The sequence below is a fragment of the Ornithodoros turicata genome, unplaced genomic scaffold (assembly GCF_037126465.1).
Source record: "Ornithodoros turicata isolate Travis unplaced genomic scaffold, ASM3712646v1 Chromosome118, whole genome shotgun sequence".
In the NCBI taxonomy this organism is placed as follows: Eukaryota; Metazoa; Arthropoda; class Arachnida; order Ixodida; family Argasidae; genus Ornithodoros; species Ornithodoros turicata.
The window spans coordinates 279,605-297,885 of NW_026999300.1; the positions used below are offsets into that span (position 1 = coordinate 279,605).

Here is an 18,281-nt window from a genome sequence, read left to right on the forward strand (position 1 = left end):
TGTGGCAAGCTCGTCAGTTTCTACGATCTCCACTGCACCTGACATTACTGTAGCGGTTAACTGTCCCGTATCCTTGCAACCAAGCGACTCTGTGAAACGACTGTAAGCCGATGTATAGTCATAAGTACAGCGGCCGTACACTAATCCTGCTCCGCAACCCTCCCGAAGTTCTTTCTCATCGTGACACAGCACCCTACGTCATCCTGTATGCAATAGAGATGGCTGCGGCGCCCATCTTGCTACCCGTGGAGGTCTACTGGAAGCACTGCTGCAGATGGCTACAAGAGGCAATTGACTTCTTCGATGCTACAACAAGCCGCTCTCCTTGGTTCTAGACAAAGCGTCCACGAAAGGTTTCTGGTGGTCACCAGTCCCGAGGCAAGAGTCTTCCGGTTCACGAAACAGGAGCAATCGGTACCCGCATGGTACCATTGAAATTCAGAGATTACTGTTACTGAAGATACTTGTTTCTGGCGCCCTGTTCCAGGAACTTTCCTCATAACCACTGTCTACAGGTCCATCCTCTGAGGGGACTTGACGACCGGACTGCTGGTGGATATTGCACACCACAGGATCAGGTGCCACGACCACCGTGTCCGCTGTTGGCATTGACTGCCGTCGTCCCCCACCAATGACAGGCGCACTCTAGAACTCCTGAAGTCCAGCTTTGGGTTCGTGCTGCAGAAATTTCTCGCTCTCTCGCGAAAACCCAGATGGAAAACCCATCATTCTTTGAAACAAGTCCAAGTCGGTAAGAGCACCCTGATTATGTCGTAATCAATAATGCCTTCAAGGGGCCTTGTCCCACCTCGTTTCTTACACCACACGCCTGAAGCCACACGTTTATTCTGTGCTCTTGGCTTGTTCTTTAGCTCATATATGTCAGCTTCGCAGTGCTTAAATCAGATATTGGGGCCACATTGAGATTGTGGCTTATATTACTTACCCTGCGTCTGAAATAGAACATAAGAATGCAAGGCGATTAGCGCAAATGTCTCAACGTCAGTCTTGAGCGATGATAATGTTTCATCAAGGTGATCGTCAGTGACATACGGATGTTTTTATGCGCTTACCTTCTTCTACGCGTGTGTCCTGTTCCAGCTGCAGTTGACCACCTAATGAAATGCAAAAGCCCAAGTGATAGGTGCCGGACATGTCACGTATGGTATGCTAGCTGCCTTATTAGCATATCAGCATGCCTTATCAGAACCCCAAGCAGCACACAATATTGGACCCATATTGGCTGGTCATTGGCGATACGGGTCCAATATGGGACCCGTTTCGCCAAGATTTTCCCCATATTGGCTGAAAATGGGCAATATGGGCCCCATATTGCCCAGTTTCAGCCAATATGGGGAAAATCCTGGCAATATGGGCCCCATATTGCCCACTTTGAGCCAATATTGGGAAAATCTTGGGAATATGGGCCCCATATTGCACGCGTACACCCCATATTGACTGAACAGGGTACGTAGCCGTGTTGCACAAATGCCCAAGCAGCACGGCAAGATTGAACGTTGAAGCGTGTGAAATACCCTATTCACTACAGCGTTACATTCAACAACTTCCCGCAGATGACACACATTGTTCGAAACAGTCAACGTACTTGGCATTCCCAACGTAAAGTTCGCTAGAGTTCGACACCTCAACATTCCACGTCTTGAAAGTCGCCGCCATCTTCCTTCGCGATGCCAATGCCAATCGGTCGAGCCGACTGTGAGCAAGCGAGTTGTTTGAGCGTAATCACGCGTCCTACAACTAATGCGCATGCGCGACAGCCAGAATGGACGTTTCATAGGGCTAAAATGTCGCTGGGTGCTGTAATGGTAACGAAATTGCGGCAGGTCAAGTAAAAAACACAATGTTTGATAAGAAGGGATGGCTATTCTGTAAAGTTAGGTGATTTCAAGTTGCTGCAAGCAGTGTAAATTGCTCTGGCGTGTGTCCGTCACCGCCACGAAAGTGTTTCACTGCTTTGTATTCTCAGAGCGGGTGTGGAAACTGTTAATCCACAGAATATTGCGATCCCAATGAAGGCTTCTGAGGGATCTTAGGTATTGGCAGTTCTGTGGGACTGCTTGTGATCTTCAGCGCGGGCGTAGCACCTCTTTTTCGTTTTTTGTGTGTTTGGGCAATGCCGTGTTTCTTTCCTTTTTTTCGTTCTTTTTTTTTTTTTTTGCAGTGATGTGAACGTGGATCAATTAGATCCGCAGAAATAAAAAAGCAAAAATCATACAAAAGTAGTGAATATTATACAGCATAATGGTTTATTATTACACGGGCTCCCCGTAGGTGTTATCACAGAAATATTGGCAATATTGGCGCAAAATGGGCTTGCCAATATGGGCAGCCCATATTGGTCCAATATGGAGCCTGGTTGCACTCCCCATATTGGTCCAATATTGGCAGCCCATATTGGGCCAATATTGGCAATCTTGGCAGCCCATATGGGTCCAATATTGGACCAATATTGGCGTGCTGCTTGGGACATAGCTACCACATATCGCGGTGGAATATATTGGTGAATTGTATCAACGAACTATCAACTGAATCAGTACGGACGCGCACGGACGCTAAGCGCTGAAGAGAGTTTCTTATAGGATGTCATTCTTATAAACCCTCATGCTTCGATGCCCTCTGCAGTGAGGAACCCCAAAATCCTGCCTCATGGGTACAAGTCAAAGCAGATACGTGTTACTGCAACTATCATACCTACAATCTGTCTACATAGCTTGTCATCTACCATCGGTAAAAGCAAAAAAGCAACCACCTACAGCTAATTGTCTAAGCACTCCTTCTGTGACTGTTTCGGGCAAGGTAGAGGTCTTTATATGGGAGATCTGGTTCGTATCAGAGTTGTACGTAACTCGTTACCTAGTAACCAGTTATTTTTTGGTAACGACGATACGGCCTAGTTACTTCTCTTAACTAATAAGGTATTCAGCTACAAAAATCGGTAACTCGTTACGTATATTACTAGTTCCTTTCCTTCGTTTACGCTTGGCTTCAACATGTACCACATGAAAATTTCCCAAATTCCGTACGCATCTAACACGAGGTGACCTGACCTGGCTGTTTAGTTCTTGGGGACTACTTATCGACAAGACCCTGGATTTATTTTTGTTTGTGTGTGCGTGCGATAACCCCCAGGTGCTGGTAACAATTTCCTAAACGCGGATCCTGAGATCGCATTGTCATTATCCGCTGACTCACCGTGTTGTTGTAAAGTGTGTTCACCTGACCTGGACAACCAGATCCCGGGTATATAATATGCTGCTTGTGCCTGACGAACGGTACGGCTGATAAGGCATTGTTATCTCATCGGCACTGTTCATCTTATGTTTTTTTTTTTTTTCTTCTTGATGACATTCTTCGTAAGCTTGAAAGTATGGTGTTCACCCTGTTCCGTCTTTATCCTCCGTCGTCGTTACGTCTTCAGATATGTGCCAATCTGGCGCTTTTGTAGCTTATTTTAGATATGCTCTGTCTCACAAGCTGGAAAGTTGTGTGCCGGACACTATCATATGCGACAATCTAACCGGGCAAGACTGCCTCGCGAAAGCGACTGAAAGTACCATCCTCATCTACGAGGCAAGCTGAACTTCCAACCCGATTCGTAGTTCGGGTTAGGAAGCCACATACTATTGCTCGATGATAGCGTGGCTACCCAAAGTCAACTAGCGTGGGCTGCGCACGGCGCGAACTGTTGCGAGGGAGCTAGACCCTTCGAAGTAAAACAAACATGCATGCTTCACTGCAACATTAAGTGAACAATGAACTTTATGGAGTCTTATCAGTTTTAAATAATTTCGCCCTACGACTTGGGTGTGCAACCGCCCTACGGTACACCGTGTGCAAAGCACTCGAATTCGCTGACTCTGGTGCTGTCTCATCGTTCCATGAGCGTGCAGCCATAGAGGCCATCTTAATCTGTAATTTTGAATTTCAAACACGCCTAATGTCATTTACTTGCTTCTTTAATGGCTTTGTTTCCTTCATTATAATTCACTGGCTTGCACTGTGGCATTGGGAAGTGCTCACTCACACTCCCAGGTGTATATCGCTCGCTGAGCGACCCCTGGTTTGCCAATTCCGAACGATGCGCAGCTACTCAGAGCTGACGAGTCGCAAACACGGCGAAACACGTGCCCTCTGGTGCTGACGTATCGTTCCATGAGTATCTGTTTCTCTGCGTGCAGACATAGAGGCCATCTTAATCTAATTTTGAATTTCAAACACGTCTAGTGTCATTTACTTGTTTATTTAACGGCTTTTTTTTACAAAAGGCTTTTACAGTGACCTTCTGACGCCATCCGCTCAAACGTTGCCTGCCTGCGTACTGCTGATGAGGCCCAAGAAGGCCGGAACAGCTGTCGAGTACCGGCATGGCGACGTTTGACTTACAAACATATGCTATACGTGCAGCCAAAGAGCTCGTGCTATTTTCTCCCCCTTATACACTTGACTGGCTTTGCACTGGGCTTTCAGAGGTGTCTTAAGACACCCTGACGGGAGGCATCACGTCCCTTACAAAAATAATTTTCACCTTCTTGTGGTCATCCAGTAGTCTTTCTGTGTCTCCTGCATACTTTCTGTGTACTTCACCCTTCTGTGTACCGAGTACACAGCAATTCTGTGTACCCCCTGTAGCCCTCCTGTGCACTCCTCTTTGCAAAGAGCATGCATACTTTCTGTGCACTGCGTGCAGACTTTCTGTATACTTTCTGTAGACTATATGCACATTGGCTGCGGTCTAAGCTGCCGTGGTCCAGGTTTGTTTCCCTCGACAAAAAAAAAAAAGTTAAAAGCAACAAATGCTTGTGACATTTACATTGACATGACTTGCTTGAATTACCTCTGATATCCATAATGCCTTCATACTGACAAAAGGTTTTGCAAGCGTTCAGTTTATTGATATAATTCCATCAAATCATGCTCTAGGTTTAATACTAAAAATTAAACTAAAAAAATTTAAATTAAATAATTAAGGTAATACTTAATTAAAACACATGGGAGTGTTTGAAGCTTGCGGTATCTTCATCATATCTTCTGTTTTCTGTTAGTTGCATTATCAGCTAGCAGCATTTATGTATTGGTTTTCGAAGTGGTACGTGAAATTCTATTTCGAGCATGTCCACCACATTCATGTGCTAACATTATATCACTTTGTACTATGGTGAGGCAATGACAGATCAGTATAGACCCGACTACGGTGACTAATACACTGAAAACTTGGGGGAGGAGGAAGCTGCGACAGAGGAAAGGAGAGAAAAGACTACTACGAAATAGGTTTTGCGAATCACTTTTTATAGAGGTCACAAATTCAAAAGATGCGCAAAAAATAATAAAAATAAAGTAGTTACAAATTTACAAAGTACTTGACTTATCACAAAATGAACAAACATAAATATAGCAGACTTGAAGAATTACTAATAGCAGCAGCATACTGTGAAAATAAAAAGAGAGATACATATCATACCAACATGCACATCAAGAAATGCAAAAAGTGCCACATCTACCACATAACTTATAGAAAAGTGCGTAAATGAATGCACAAACCAAACACAAAAACACATGGACTGCATGCATTATACAAAATGTGGATATTTCGACAAACAACAAATTATCGGTGTCATCAGTGACATGACCCCCAAAGGTATGTGGAAGGTCTTATATGCAACAGCACACAGAAAAGTGAAACAGAAAGGTTACATTTTATGGCTGTGCCGTGGTGACTTTCTTTACACAGCTTCAGACACATATGTGTGAGAAGCGCAGCACAGTAGCATCTTTGATGATGTGATCAATGCGATACACTTTTGTACATTATCACAGTACATTTCAACAAAATTGTCTGTGTGTTCAACCTCATATATGATAGTGCCATACATATTATCAGCAACAAAGGGACGTACCACATCCAGTCTGCATAAACGAAGCAGAACCTTTTTGTCACATGTACAGCGCATGTGTCCTTCCTGGCAGACTGCAGTTATAGCCTCAATTCTCCCAAAAATCCCATTTACAAGCACGAATGAATTCATGCGGCGTGACTTGTCCAGAAATCTGGTACAATACGTGAATCCGTTAATGCTAGCTTTTGCATAACACATGCCATGACTACCAGCCTTTCCCTTTCCAAACAGAACAACACCACACCCAGTTTGCGAGTACTTCCTGAGGTGGTACCCCTTCAAAAAGTACTGCATTAGTTTGTGTTTGTACTCAGTCTGATGAAAATGTGAACATTTACTCCAGATCTTTGGAAGGGTTGTCAGAAAAAAAAACTTCTCAACCATCTGGAAGTGGGCAAATCGCGTCCCATTGACTAACTGCACCAGCTGGCCGTTCATGTTCTCGAATGCGTATGCGGAATAGTTCCAAAGTGGGCCCCATACTTCAACTGAATCGGCAATATGCAGCAGCAGGTGTGCGTTGTAAGTCATATGCTCCTTTCCATACAGCTCTTGATACTCTCTTAGAAAGGAATGCATGGCTTTACGGGCTTCATTGAGCTTATCCGTGGGTACAGTGTTGGCCAGAAAAAAATGCATGAGTCTAACAAACTTAATCCAGTTTTTATAGTACACCGACGGCAAAATGTGATGGAGAACGACAGCGGAAAAGAAAAGCAACCAATTGCGCCATTCCGACGCTTTCCAGAATTTTCTGACATTCAGTGAACGAGGTAGCCTTGATATTTCCCATGTGGGTTTTAGATGACGAAGACGTCGATCAACCTCATCAATCTTAGATCCGAGACTGTATGGAAATAAACATTTGTTGTCAAACCACATGCATGTTGTATGCCTGACAAAGCCAGCGCATACTGCATGCATGTAATCTACAACAAATCCAAGAGGAAATGAAAAAAATGACAAAAGGAAAAGCACACTTGTGCCTTTCACACCAAACTTTGGTTCCTGTGCTTCCTCGGCCTGAGCAGCATTGTCAAGAAAAGATTGGTGTGTTCTCGCTGCTGGTTGTGGGGAGAGTACGGGATACACACGTGCATGGCCATTACCTCTTCTTGCAACTTCCCCTTCGTGGACACACCAGCCACAGCCATAAGAGCCATTGAACTGATTCATGTTCATGACCATGGCTCTGGCTACTGTGTCCACGCTGCAGGGCCCTGGAAAAATTCGTACCTTCTGGGTCACACCGTGAGAATCTGTCCACAAAAAGCCTGAACTTGAAAGGACATTTAGCTGCTCCACAAAGGGCTTTAGAAATGTGTTCATGTTTGGCTTTTTCGCACCAAACCAAAGCCCGGCTAACACCATGTGTTTTGCCCTTACTTTCTGTGGCAGCTCGTTGATTTGCAAAAGTAGTGGCCACACACTGTACCCTGAAGATTCATACAGTGGCACACCATCACTGTTCCATGTCACCGACAAGTCATTCCCAGAAGTAGGCAAGTCATAGTATCCCCTGCTAGTCGTTATTTCCCCCACGTCATATGACAGTTCTCTTGATACCATATTGAAAACCAAATCTGGAAGTGAAAGCTTGTCTTTCACTTGCTCACTGATGCTGAATGTCATAAAGTAACTTTCATCTTTCGTGAGGCTTTCTATATTGTGATCAGATGAGCACACGTCACAATGCACAATGTTCTCGTCTTCGTTCTTGGCAAGGTACGAAAGGCAGCTTGGGCAATAAAAATGGTATATTGCCGTTTCCCTGGCACTCACAAACTGCTTGAAGAACAGGTACTTCGATGTTGCAATAGCTACTTCTGCTGGCAAGTGAGCTTGTATCAGTTGCAACAGGCTCTCCGTGCCTTCTTTAGTTGAATTGTGACGGAGGCTGTGCCCCAGGATTAGCATCATGCTTTCGCCAACAGTTATGCGTGATCCCGTATACAACGCTTCGTCCTGCAAGACATGACAAAATCAATATCAGCAATTATACCAAAACACGCAATTGTGATGCGTGCAATGGCACTCATGAAAACTCATGGTGCTATATAATGTAGAATTATTAGGGTTCTTCGTTTTCGGGTTTTATGATTTTTTAAATTCGGGAGGGAAAAATCGGGCGTTATTTACACACGAGAATTCGGGGAGAAATAGACCGCTATGATTTCTGTTTGATATGTCACCAGGAAATTTGCAGGTGAAAAGAAAGGCATATGAAACAAGCCACTGCTGTGACAGTGGGACGAGAAACAAGAATAGCTATATTTCCGCTTTGAACTGGGGGAGTGAATGACCGCGGTATTCAAACACTTGCCCGAGTTCCATAAAAGCTCGTCTTTGACTTCTGCAGGAGGGGATCATAAAAGGAGGACGAACAGGTTGTCACAAATTGCTCTCTTTGCTGATATTATGATTCACTTTTCCAACGGTTTACCGAGAACGACAATTTGAAAGGCCGCAAGGATTTCGGGTATGTATCGGGTTTTACCCGAATTCTTGAAAATTTGTTCGGTGTGGAACTATCATGAAAAATCGGGTTTAACCCGAAAACGAAGAACCCTAAGCATTATTCATCGACACAGTAAACTTTTTTACACCGTTTTCAGTGTTCAAATGTGCTTCATAATGAAAACCTTTCTTAGTGTAGAGCCTACACCCTAAGGTTGGGTGATCCTAAATACACCCACTGTATTTAGTGCTGGTGTTAGAGGTAATCTCGAGACCCAGTGCAACTAAACCCGGAACCTGATGACCAGAGCCCAGCACAGAGCACTGAAATGACAGCCCCACCTCCATGACGTTATGCGAGTCTGAGCAGTACGCTGAGGCTGAATCAGACAGTATGAGGGAACTCGCACATCCAATGCATGCATGATACAGAACTCATGTAAAAACAGTGTAAGTCATAGAACACACCGGTATTGATATCGACATATTTACTTGTCTCTGAGCTGGTGCGATATGAGCATACGATGAGTGTAATGGGCAGATAGCACCTTTTTTACACAGAAATGGGTGTGAAAATTGTTACTTTACAGCACCCGCATTGATTTAGTGCGGTACAGTCATGACAGAAACTTACGAGTTCTGATTGTGTGCCATGATCCTCCGAGCTGGCTCCCTCGTCGCTTGAGTCAGAAAGGCAGTCTGTCGAATCATCATCCATGCAGCCTTCATATCCCGGTTCCATTACGGACCTTGTCTCTGAGTTCTATGGGTGTAATATAAGTACTTTGTTACGTCAATCTAGTGCGCAGGCCGAGTTTAACTACAATGAAGAAAGTAATTAAAAACAAGCTAGCTGGTAAGCAGTCTACTCACGTTAACAATCTCTTGTATAGAGTTGTCAAAAGGACGTTCATCATCACTTGATAGATCGTAGGGCGCGTCGTTCTGGACGTCGCTACGAGCATTATTCCCGGATGAAGTGACATTCTCCTGTGTCGCAGCATCTTCCAGTGAACCTCTGACGGACATGCAGCTTCTGTCCGGTGCCACTTCGGCATTATCTTGTTCATGATCGGCGTTGATTTGGGCCACTTTCGTCGCATGCCTTATTTTTGTCGTGCGAGGTTTTGCAACATTATCTCTTAACATCCACTCGCGGTACCTTTTCGGCATTGCGGGATCAACGTGTTGGGTAATATGTACTTACATCACAATACATAACAATACCTCTCACACCGCATACTAGTAGTGGCGATCGTACATCGCCGACATGCAGCAGAAACAATGCCGTTGCGTCACCGCAGCAAAACGTACAGGTAATCGCATTCGCCAGAAACAAATTATTTGAATAACCTAAAACGCAATTTTATTGGATGCATATTTAATACGTTATATTGTGTTATCGTAGGTTTGTTATGTTTGGGGAGATTCATGCTGCCGCGCCGCTGTGACACTGGTCGTAGATACGAGTCAAAGCAAGCCAAAGCAATCCGCTTCCTTTCTGGCTGCCCGAGTGGGAACGCGTAGCGTGTTGTTCTTGTCGGGCCTGTTCGCAAAAGTCCTTGTGTGCGGAGACGTGTTGGCAGTTTTAGTGGCTGTCGTGCTGTCGCTGTTCCTAGTTTTGTTGTTTGTGCCAAGTGCGAACTTGTGACATGTCACACATCCTCGTGAAGTGGGAAGATACTAAGGCTTGGGACGTCTACCCCACGAGGGCCATGATTGATGTCGCCACAGCTTCCACCATCATGAAAGATCCGACGTTGGTCGATACCTTTATCGGAAAGTGTTTTGAGATCCGGTGGAAAGCTGACGCAGAACCCGCCAAAGCTTATTTGATCCAGGCCGGTAAGTAATGTTATTTCCGCATCACGATGCAGTTGATTTGCCATTGATAGTTAGATTTGGTTTGTAAGTCCGGGACATGAGGCTTTTGGTCTTGCTTTGGCTATGCCGAAGCTACGCGTACTTAAAGGGATAATGACATTTATAAATTTACAGGTGACGCAGCCAAACTTGAGCGGAAAAGGAACAGACTCGCTACACGTGCAACTTCGCACTCATCACAATCGGTAAGCTGCAGTTAAACAGACCGTGCTAATGAAAGCATTAGTGCTTCTTCGTGCCACGTGTGACTAAAAAATCGCAGTTACTAGGGTTACGACCACACCGGCTAGCACTTGCTTTTAGCATAAATGTTGTGTCAACCTGCACTTCCATTGTATTGCAGCATCAGGCACAACAGAGGTGTTGCACTCATAGCGAGCAAGTACAGGCCTTAGAAAAAGAAAACAACGAGCTAAAGCGCAGGTTAGAGCAGCAGGAAGACTTGATCGATGAGTGTATCAGACTGTGTCTGTGTGTAGCCAATGTCAGAACACTACGTGTAGTGTGTGTGTGTGTGTGTGTGTGTGTGTGTGACTTGTTTGTTCCTTGAACTTCCTCAAATTCTTGTCCATAGAATCAGGCAAGATGGTACGCAGACTAAAATACATGCTGAGAGAAGTTCAGGAACAACACGTCCAGAATATATCTCAGACTGGTCAAGTAAGTATTTGTCACTGTCTTTTTTACTGATTTCCATTTGAAAGGCAGTTGCAGTTATATTTTGTAGCTTCACTAATGATTGCAACCAGTCCATTCCTTTGATATGTCCAGTACTACTAAACTTATTATTATTAGTTTAGTAGCACAGTTGATGTTATCATTGATCACTGAATGGGGTAGAGTTAAACTGTGGTGCCCTTGTTTAAGTATGATCCATTATACAGTTTGGGCCTGTTGAAAAAAAGCCAAATAGGTTGTATGCGATCCTATTTATCCTATACAAATTGATGTAGGATCCTTTATGTCCTATTTTGTATCATGTGGGAAAGTTGTGGGATCCTAAATGTCCTATATTCATTCAGATATAGGTGAGTCATGGGATCCTACATGTCTCATATTAGGCTATGTAGGAGAGTTGTGGTGTCCTACTTGTCCCATATTCGGCAATATAGGAGGGTTGTAGGACACTACATTGCCTATATCCGGCGACGTAGCAGACTTGTAGGATCCTACAAGGCATCAAAAAGGAGCTATGGGAGATCTTACGTGACCTATTTGGTTTCATGTGGGGAGGACGTGGGGAATTATTTTGAGATATGGAAGTGATATATTAACAGAGCAACAAACATTATTTGATTGCATATATATCCTTCAAAACTGGGGCCCAGAACGAACTAGTCATATTCAATCATGTTTGCCAACGCGCACACATACGGCAGGTTGTCAAGTGCGAATTCTATTAGAACCACTGCAAATTAATATATTTTTTAGGTTCAAAACAACTGAATGGACTGGTTGCATTCATTTACGGAACATGCATAGAGTATGTCCATTACTAGTCAACGAACCATCAAGCATACAATGATGCGTGCATTCCTTTGAGTGCTATTTAAGCACAAACTTCGACAGCATGCGTAACAGGTCGAGGTGGCGGTTGAACCCCATCGAGCGACATTGCGGTGTCGATGGGGTTCTCGGTCTAATTTCTAGGACTAAACCGGTTCTATCAGGACGCGGTTTGTTGTGAGGGATTCCCGAATCCTTCGCCTTCACGTGCACGCTCACGGCTCGCAGGAATCCTAAGAGTAGTCGAGACTCTTGAAAATTAAAGGCCTCCGTCTGCACTTCCGATACATTCGGAGCTCCGTCACATCCGCCCTGCTGGTCATGCCGACGCCAGAATTTCCGTCCTAGTAGGACTTGAGTCTCTCTACGATCGGTCAAATGGAACCATGGGTCGGTCTTTAACGGTTCGGGGGTTGTGGGCAGAGACGCGTTCGTAACTCTGTTTTTCTAAGCTTTGATGCCCTTTTTCGGACGGAAGCCCGCGATGGACAGTTTTCATCTTTGTGGAGTGTACTCGCCTCACCTCGGTGAACGTGGCAAAATTTACTACAGCTGTCAAAGTCTTCTGGTTCTCGAGCTACAGGTTTCCGTGTTTACACCCCTCCCAATACATGGGACTGCTGGCTGTTTTTTCCCTAAAACCATTTCCATCACACCTACAGAGTCGTGTTTGACATAGTTTTGAAGCTCTTGACGTGCTCTTTCCAACGGCTTTAATCCCGTAAGCGCGCGACTCTCCGTTCCCCAGATATGGGCTTTGGAGTTGGGTGATGGCACTGGCGCCAGCAAGTCTGGCTGACGCCGCTCGGAGACGCTTCCGTGGGTGCCGTTCCTTTAGCGCCGTAATCTCGCTTACATAACGTCCAATTTACTGGAAATTTTGGATGCGTGTTCTTCGTTCTTTGCTCTACAACTTTTCAATTCGCACCTTCCGTCTATTTACTACAGGTTATGGCGTTATTCCCGAAATTGCTTAGGCTGACTCTCCTTCGGCAACCATCGGCCCTGTTTTTAGGTTTGAACCCTGTGGGAGATCTGAATCACCTATTAACGGATTCGTGCACTCCGAACAACGAACGGCTAGAAACTTGCGGGATCTTTTTATCTCGCTCCATTCTCGAGTGAGGACAACATGGCAAAAGCGTCTCGTTATACATGGGGCTGGGGGCATTTTTTTCGATGTCGGTTGTTTGTTGCCGTAGAAATGTGATTGAAGACTTATTTTGACGGGAAAAACGTCCTCTTTCCAATGGCACTGGTCACCCGTACGCGCGACTTTCTGCTTTCTGGATGTAGCGCGAGGAGAGCATGGTGGAGAGCCGTTACAGCCAGGTGGCGCCATTGAAGCTTGGAATTCCTCCAGCTCATTTGGAAGGGAAATCTTAGAAGCGTTCGGACGCATGTCCGAGAGCTCTCGTTCGGGAAGCGTCTTTCGTCGTAGTTTTGGTGGTTTTGGTGCCCCACAGTGCTGTGACTGTATTTCATGCCTTACTAGTGGTATCTGGACCTGTTTCTGTGTGTGTACCTTGGAAGACCGAAAGCTGTTGGATTTCGTGAATTGAAGGTTAGTTGTGTGCATGTAATGCCATGTTTCGTGCACCTTTTGCTTTGTATTCTTCCTAGCGTGCGGGTTCCTATAACATTATCGGCTCAGTGCGATTATTACCCTATTGTTAAATATTTCCTTATCCTCCATCTGTAATCTTGTGCTCTTACCCTGTTGGTTAACCTGTATCATCACTTAACATCAGGTTGATATCATGTGTGATGCTTCAACGGCCCTGCAACAGGGTACCGGTGCTCTAAAGATACAGATCTTCCTTTTTTGGTTATTAATTCATAATAACTCAGCTTGGGTCATGCATATTTTCCCCGAGTGTGGAAGGAATATGTACAGAATGTAAATAATTGCGGATATTATAACTCAACGTGCATGGTTTTTACCCTGTTCAGGTAATGCCTTACTGACACCCTTGCTGTAGCCCCAGTTGTCATAGTTAATTGATCTTACTGCTAACAAACAAAACCATTGTCTTTGGACCTCAAGTAACAGCATATGTGGGAAGTCTGGTTAGCCTGTGCACAAGTTTGGCATATTTTATGTGACACATAATGTATTATCCCTTGTTAAATCTAGCTTCATAACTCACTTTATTGTTTCAGATGCCTACAAGAAATATATCTTAGAGCTATCATCTAGCATGATCTGCAAAGGTGTTGAAGACGCTGTACATCAGGCAAGAGTGTGATTGTTCAACAGACATCTCAGAGGGATGATGAGCGATATCAATAAAAAATAAAAAAATAGAAGCTGCATGATTTGTTATTTCCTAATATACACAGCACAATAGGGTGCACACATTATACAGGATCACCACGAGAGACTTGGACCTATTTGCATGTAGGACCCAATGTAGGTTCCACAATCAAATAGGATCCTGTTTATATGTAGGATCGCATTTGCATGTAGGTCCCACAACCAAATAGGATCCTGTTTATATGTAGGATCGCATTTGCATGTAGGACCCACAATTAAACAGGATCCCATTTGTATGTAGGTTCCTTCATCATGTAGGACCTGGTGTCATAATACCATATGGAGTCAAGTAGGAATTTCCAATAGGGGGATGCCCTTTATGAGTAAATATTGTGCCGCATACGATTTTTGCAGCACTATACAAGCTTTTGACAAGTCGAGTGTTAAAGAACCAGTAATATATAACAAGATAGGTTAGGCTTGCATACATGTCGGCCTGTTATGCCTGAGTTATACTAAGAGTTCATGTGCTGGTGGTGCATGTTTGTGTGTGTTGTAGTGTTTCTCTACAAAACTACAAGTCTGTCAGCCTTCGAACAGTGCAGTGCTCGTGAAGTTGGGCCATGGCAATGTATTTGGACACCGGTGGACTTCACACATAGCATGTACAGTGAGTGCACAGCATGTACTTGCTCTCGTGCAACAATGACGCAACAGATGCTAATGAAATACATTGCTGAAGTAATACTGTGCTAGCCTGCGCTATTTCCCTATAGCACATCATATCCTCCAGCGATTCCAGAATAAATACCAACTTATGCTGTTAGTGATCAGTGCAGGCCAGATTTATATGCACTTAAAAGTGCATGTTCATACATTTGAAATGTCCCCCAAATCGTCTGACCCTACTTATGGCTTTGCAGAACGTGGACCTGGGTGCAGGTGTACTCGTCCGCCAAACCAAGCTAACACGACTGGAGCAGACATACAAAGACCAGCCGTCCAAGTTTGCGAGGTCCCTGATGAGGGTTTTGTTCACGGACGAGGAGATGGTGAACAAGTCCCTTTTTGGACTGCAGGCCAACAGCAACAAGGACAAGGAAGCGAAACCGGCCCTCGATCCAGCACGTGTGAAGGCTGTGCTAGGTATGTCGCCACATGGGGTTGCTTTATGCGCAAACAATGTGTATATACATTTCCGGGTTGCTGACTTACTAACTAGAACTTGTTACTGTGTATTGTTACTGAATGCTTACACTGCACTTAGAGCCTAAAATTGAGTGATAGCACACCCAAGCAAGGACAAGCTGGGTAATTCCATGCCAAGCGTTTCAGGGGTAGGCTGGACCATCACAGGTTTTGTTATGAAATGAAAGCACAACTGAGAAAGTTTTTAGCCTGTGAAAAGTGTTTGGTCATGCTGCGTCATACTACGTCATCAGATTTTTATTTCAAATCAAAATTTGGCAATACCGTGCTTCTGTAAAGAAATAAGTCTCGAAGAGACTACAGTGAAATTGTTACACCACGGTGGACATCGACAGTCGGCACGGACGCCGTTGCTCTAGCTATTGACTGGCTAACACAATAATTGCCACTTAAAGATCGATTTGGACCTATTGGTACATTTCCTTGACAATAAGAGCGCTAAAAAAGACTAACACAAATGATGCAACATAGACCACTACGTTCTCTAGAGTGCTCTGCGTTTTGTCGTCTGTATTCGTCCCCTTTAGCACTTTTATGGTCAAGGAAATGCCAGACTGATGGTTTCCCACCAGCTCTCTGGGCATGCGATCTTTAAAATTCGACTGAAAGACAGCTACGCTGAATACAGCAGAGATTCTGCAAATCTGGAAGTTACAAGCTCTCCGTCGAATCTAAAGTTTCGATAGGTTTATGTTCACTTTATCAATTCCTTTTCGGGTCACTAGACGTGGAATGTCACTTTTTAGTGTGGGCGCAACCTCAAAAATCATTTCAAAACTGCTTTTGTATTGCTGTTGAATCCATTTAGTGCTTAGAAATTGTACTTGCTTTTTGGTTTCAATCTTGTCAATACGACATTAGGTGTGTCAAGGGGCATGCAGACGTATTCAAGAAATATTGTCAGTATTGTGATAAGCACTCTCAGGAACTATACCGTGTCAACTCTGTTATCAAAGCCATTGTTGTGTAGCGTCATGACAGTCATTGGATTTATGGTAGGGTTGCACATTAAACCTGTTCTTTTTCCCTATTTTTCAGAACACACCAGCGCCACTTTCAGGTGCTCAGAGGCACCCCTGAAACGGAGCCTCAGCTCAATGCTACAAAAGCTGAACGCAAAGCATGCTGTAGATAAATAAAACTAGATAAATCATCATCTGCGTCTCGCTTTTTGCATCACAGTTTTGAAGCATGCTAAACCTTTCTGTGGCCATAGAAAGGCTTCAGGTAGCACACACAGAAGTGTGCTACTTCTTGCAGAGATTGTGCATAATTTCTGCTACCTTGGGTCACAAGTCGTCCGCAGCTTGTCTGCAGCAAAATGATAACCAATTGCCTACAGGAAAGACGCAGGGGTGACAGAAAAGCTGCAGGAAGTTTGTGCAAGTTGTGCAGAGCAGGCTGACAGGGGGTACACAGATCTTCTGCAGAAAGTATCAAGTTTTTTTTTGTAAGGGGTGCCACGTGACCTTCTGACGCGATCCGCTCAAACGTTGCCTGCCTGCTTACTGCTGATGAGGACCGAAACGTCGACCCCTATCCCTATATGTGTTAATAAACTCTCCTTTGTGTTTTCCTGTAAGCTCTTTGTCGTCTTCTGATTTTTCCTGCTTATTTCATTCTCGTGGTCAACCGCCCTCCTAAGCTAAGCGCTTTAAAGCACAAACATTTTCCGTTGTGGGAAATGTGCTCGACGTTTCACAAAAAAAAGAGGGAAGCAAACGGAAACACGGAAAGACGGAAGGCTTGCAAAATGTCCCAAACCACTAGGACCAAACGTGCAAAACAACGCAACTGCATTTGTCCCCTGAGGAAGAACAGATACTACGCATCGTTGTGTAGCGAGCTTCCACAAATTCGAGAGTCATGTTCGCATTAGGGTGATGATGATGATGATTGGGGTTTAATGGCGCAACGACAAAAATCATAAAGTAAACATGTAGGGTGGGGTGTCTAAGTTTAGTTTGGTGCGTACACAAACACAGAAATGATGAATTGCATGTCGTATTAACTCGCCATGAAGATAACGCTTCTCTTTCTTAATGCTTTTGGTTTGATACATTCACTCTGTCCATCGAAAGTCAAACTGATGCAGTGCTACAGCATTCCGCGTTACCCTCTCCCCAAGGCGACATACAGAGATTGGTTCAAGCTTGACAAGTGCTTGTCCAGCCGACCTAACCGTGCTTGGCAAGCTCTTGGCCAACGAGCTCGTTTCATGGTACAGATCCGCACCCTGGCTGACGGATTGTCAATCCTCCCTCTGCCTATCACTATGCAAGATTCTGCCAACAGTCTGCGTTGACTTCGGTATTGGTGACATTCGGTCGGAACTGAGTATCTGAGTTTCGTGAGGTTCTATTTCGCAGTAACAGGTATGCGACTAAGCAGCCAACATATCATGAACGACAGAGAGCGACACAGAAAACAATTGAAGACTCAAGTGGTTGGGAAGCCAAAATAAATAGCGCCGACTCAACTGTAAATGGACCGAACCCACATCGCACTTTTGCTTTTGTTATGTGAGGAAAGTCACGCCAGTCTGAACTCGTATTGCACAGGCGCAGCGCCACACGTTAACTGGGTTCCAGGGCACGACAAAGTAGCGAAAGGAGGAAGAAGCCAGTAGCATAAAGTAAAATCCAAGGATCCTGTCAGGAGTTCCATGTATTATCTACATTAAAAAATCGTACAGAAAACGACCTCCCTGCCGCCATTCAAAGGCAACGGCAATTTCCTGTTGTGAAGACACGTTCATTCACTGTGCTCAAATTGAAATGACCGCGACATCGTTTCAGAGGCTGTGTTTTGAACACACCGAGGTAACGATAACGACCTATGCTTCCGTTTCTTGTCCTCCATACTTACCCTGGACGGGACCACATGTTCGGGAGTGCATGTTAGATTCCTGCATTCCACTTGTCATTTTCCGGAGATAATTTTAGCATCTCACATCGGGTTTCTTTCATTACAGTTTGTGCAAATACTCTGAAGAACAAGGTGTTCTACAAATGTATCTGGTTCGACTCCATTGTGTTTGATATGCATCTCCG

General features: G+C 44.5%; 1 protein-coding gene across 2 annotated transcripts; it reads left to right on the top strand.

Annotated features, from left to right (window-relative positions):
* Positions 1–10,797: 10,797 nt before the first annotated feature.
* On the top strand, positions 10,798–16,382 carry LOC135371614 (uncharacterized). 2 transcript variants are annotated; one of them, XM_064605603.1, is made up of 3 exons: positions 10,798–10,916; positions 14,943–15,165; positions 16,267–16,382. In XM_064605603.1, exons 1-3 carry the CDS (start codon positions 10,842–10,844, stop codon positions 16,365–16,367), a joined length of 399 nt encoding a protein of 132 aa, XP_064461673.1. In that variant the 5' UTR covers positions 10,798–10,841; the 3' UTR covers positions 16,368–16,382. The 2 variants fall into 2 exon arrangements, 1 of the variants encoding a protein (XP_064461673.1); XR_010415666.1 differs by lacking the exon at positions 10,798–10,916 and adding an exon at positions 14,600–14,689.
* The last annotated feature ends 1,899 nt before the right edge of the window (positions 16,383–18,281 follow it).

Excerpts from the sequence above, each read along its gene's own strand:
- LOC135371614 (XM_064605603.1), top strand. The coding sequence starts at position 10,842 with ATGGTACGCAGACTAAAATACATGCTGAGAGAAGTTCAGGAACAACAC. Across the intron at positions 10,917-14,942 it reads ATATATCTCAGACTGGTCAA|AACGTGGACCTGGGTGCAGG; the intron begins GTAAGTATTTGT and ends ATGGCTTTGCAG. Across the intron at positions 15,166-16,266 it reads ACGTGTGAAGGCTGTGCTAG|AACACACCAGCGCCACTTTC; the intron begins GTATGTCGCCAC and ends CCTATTTTTCAG.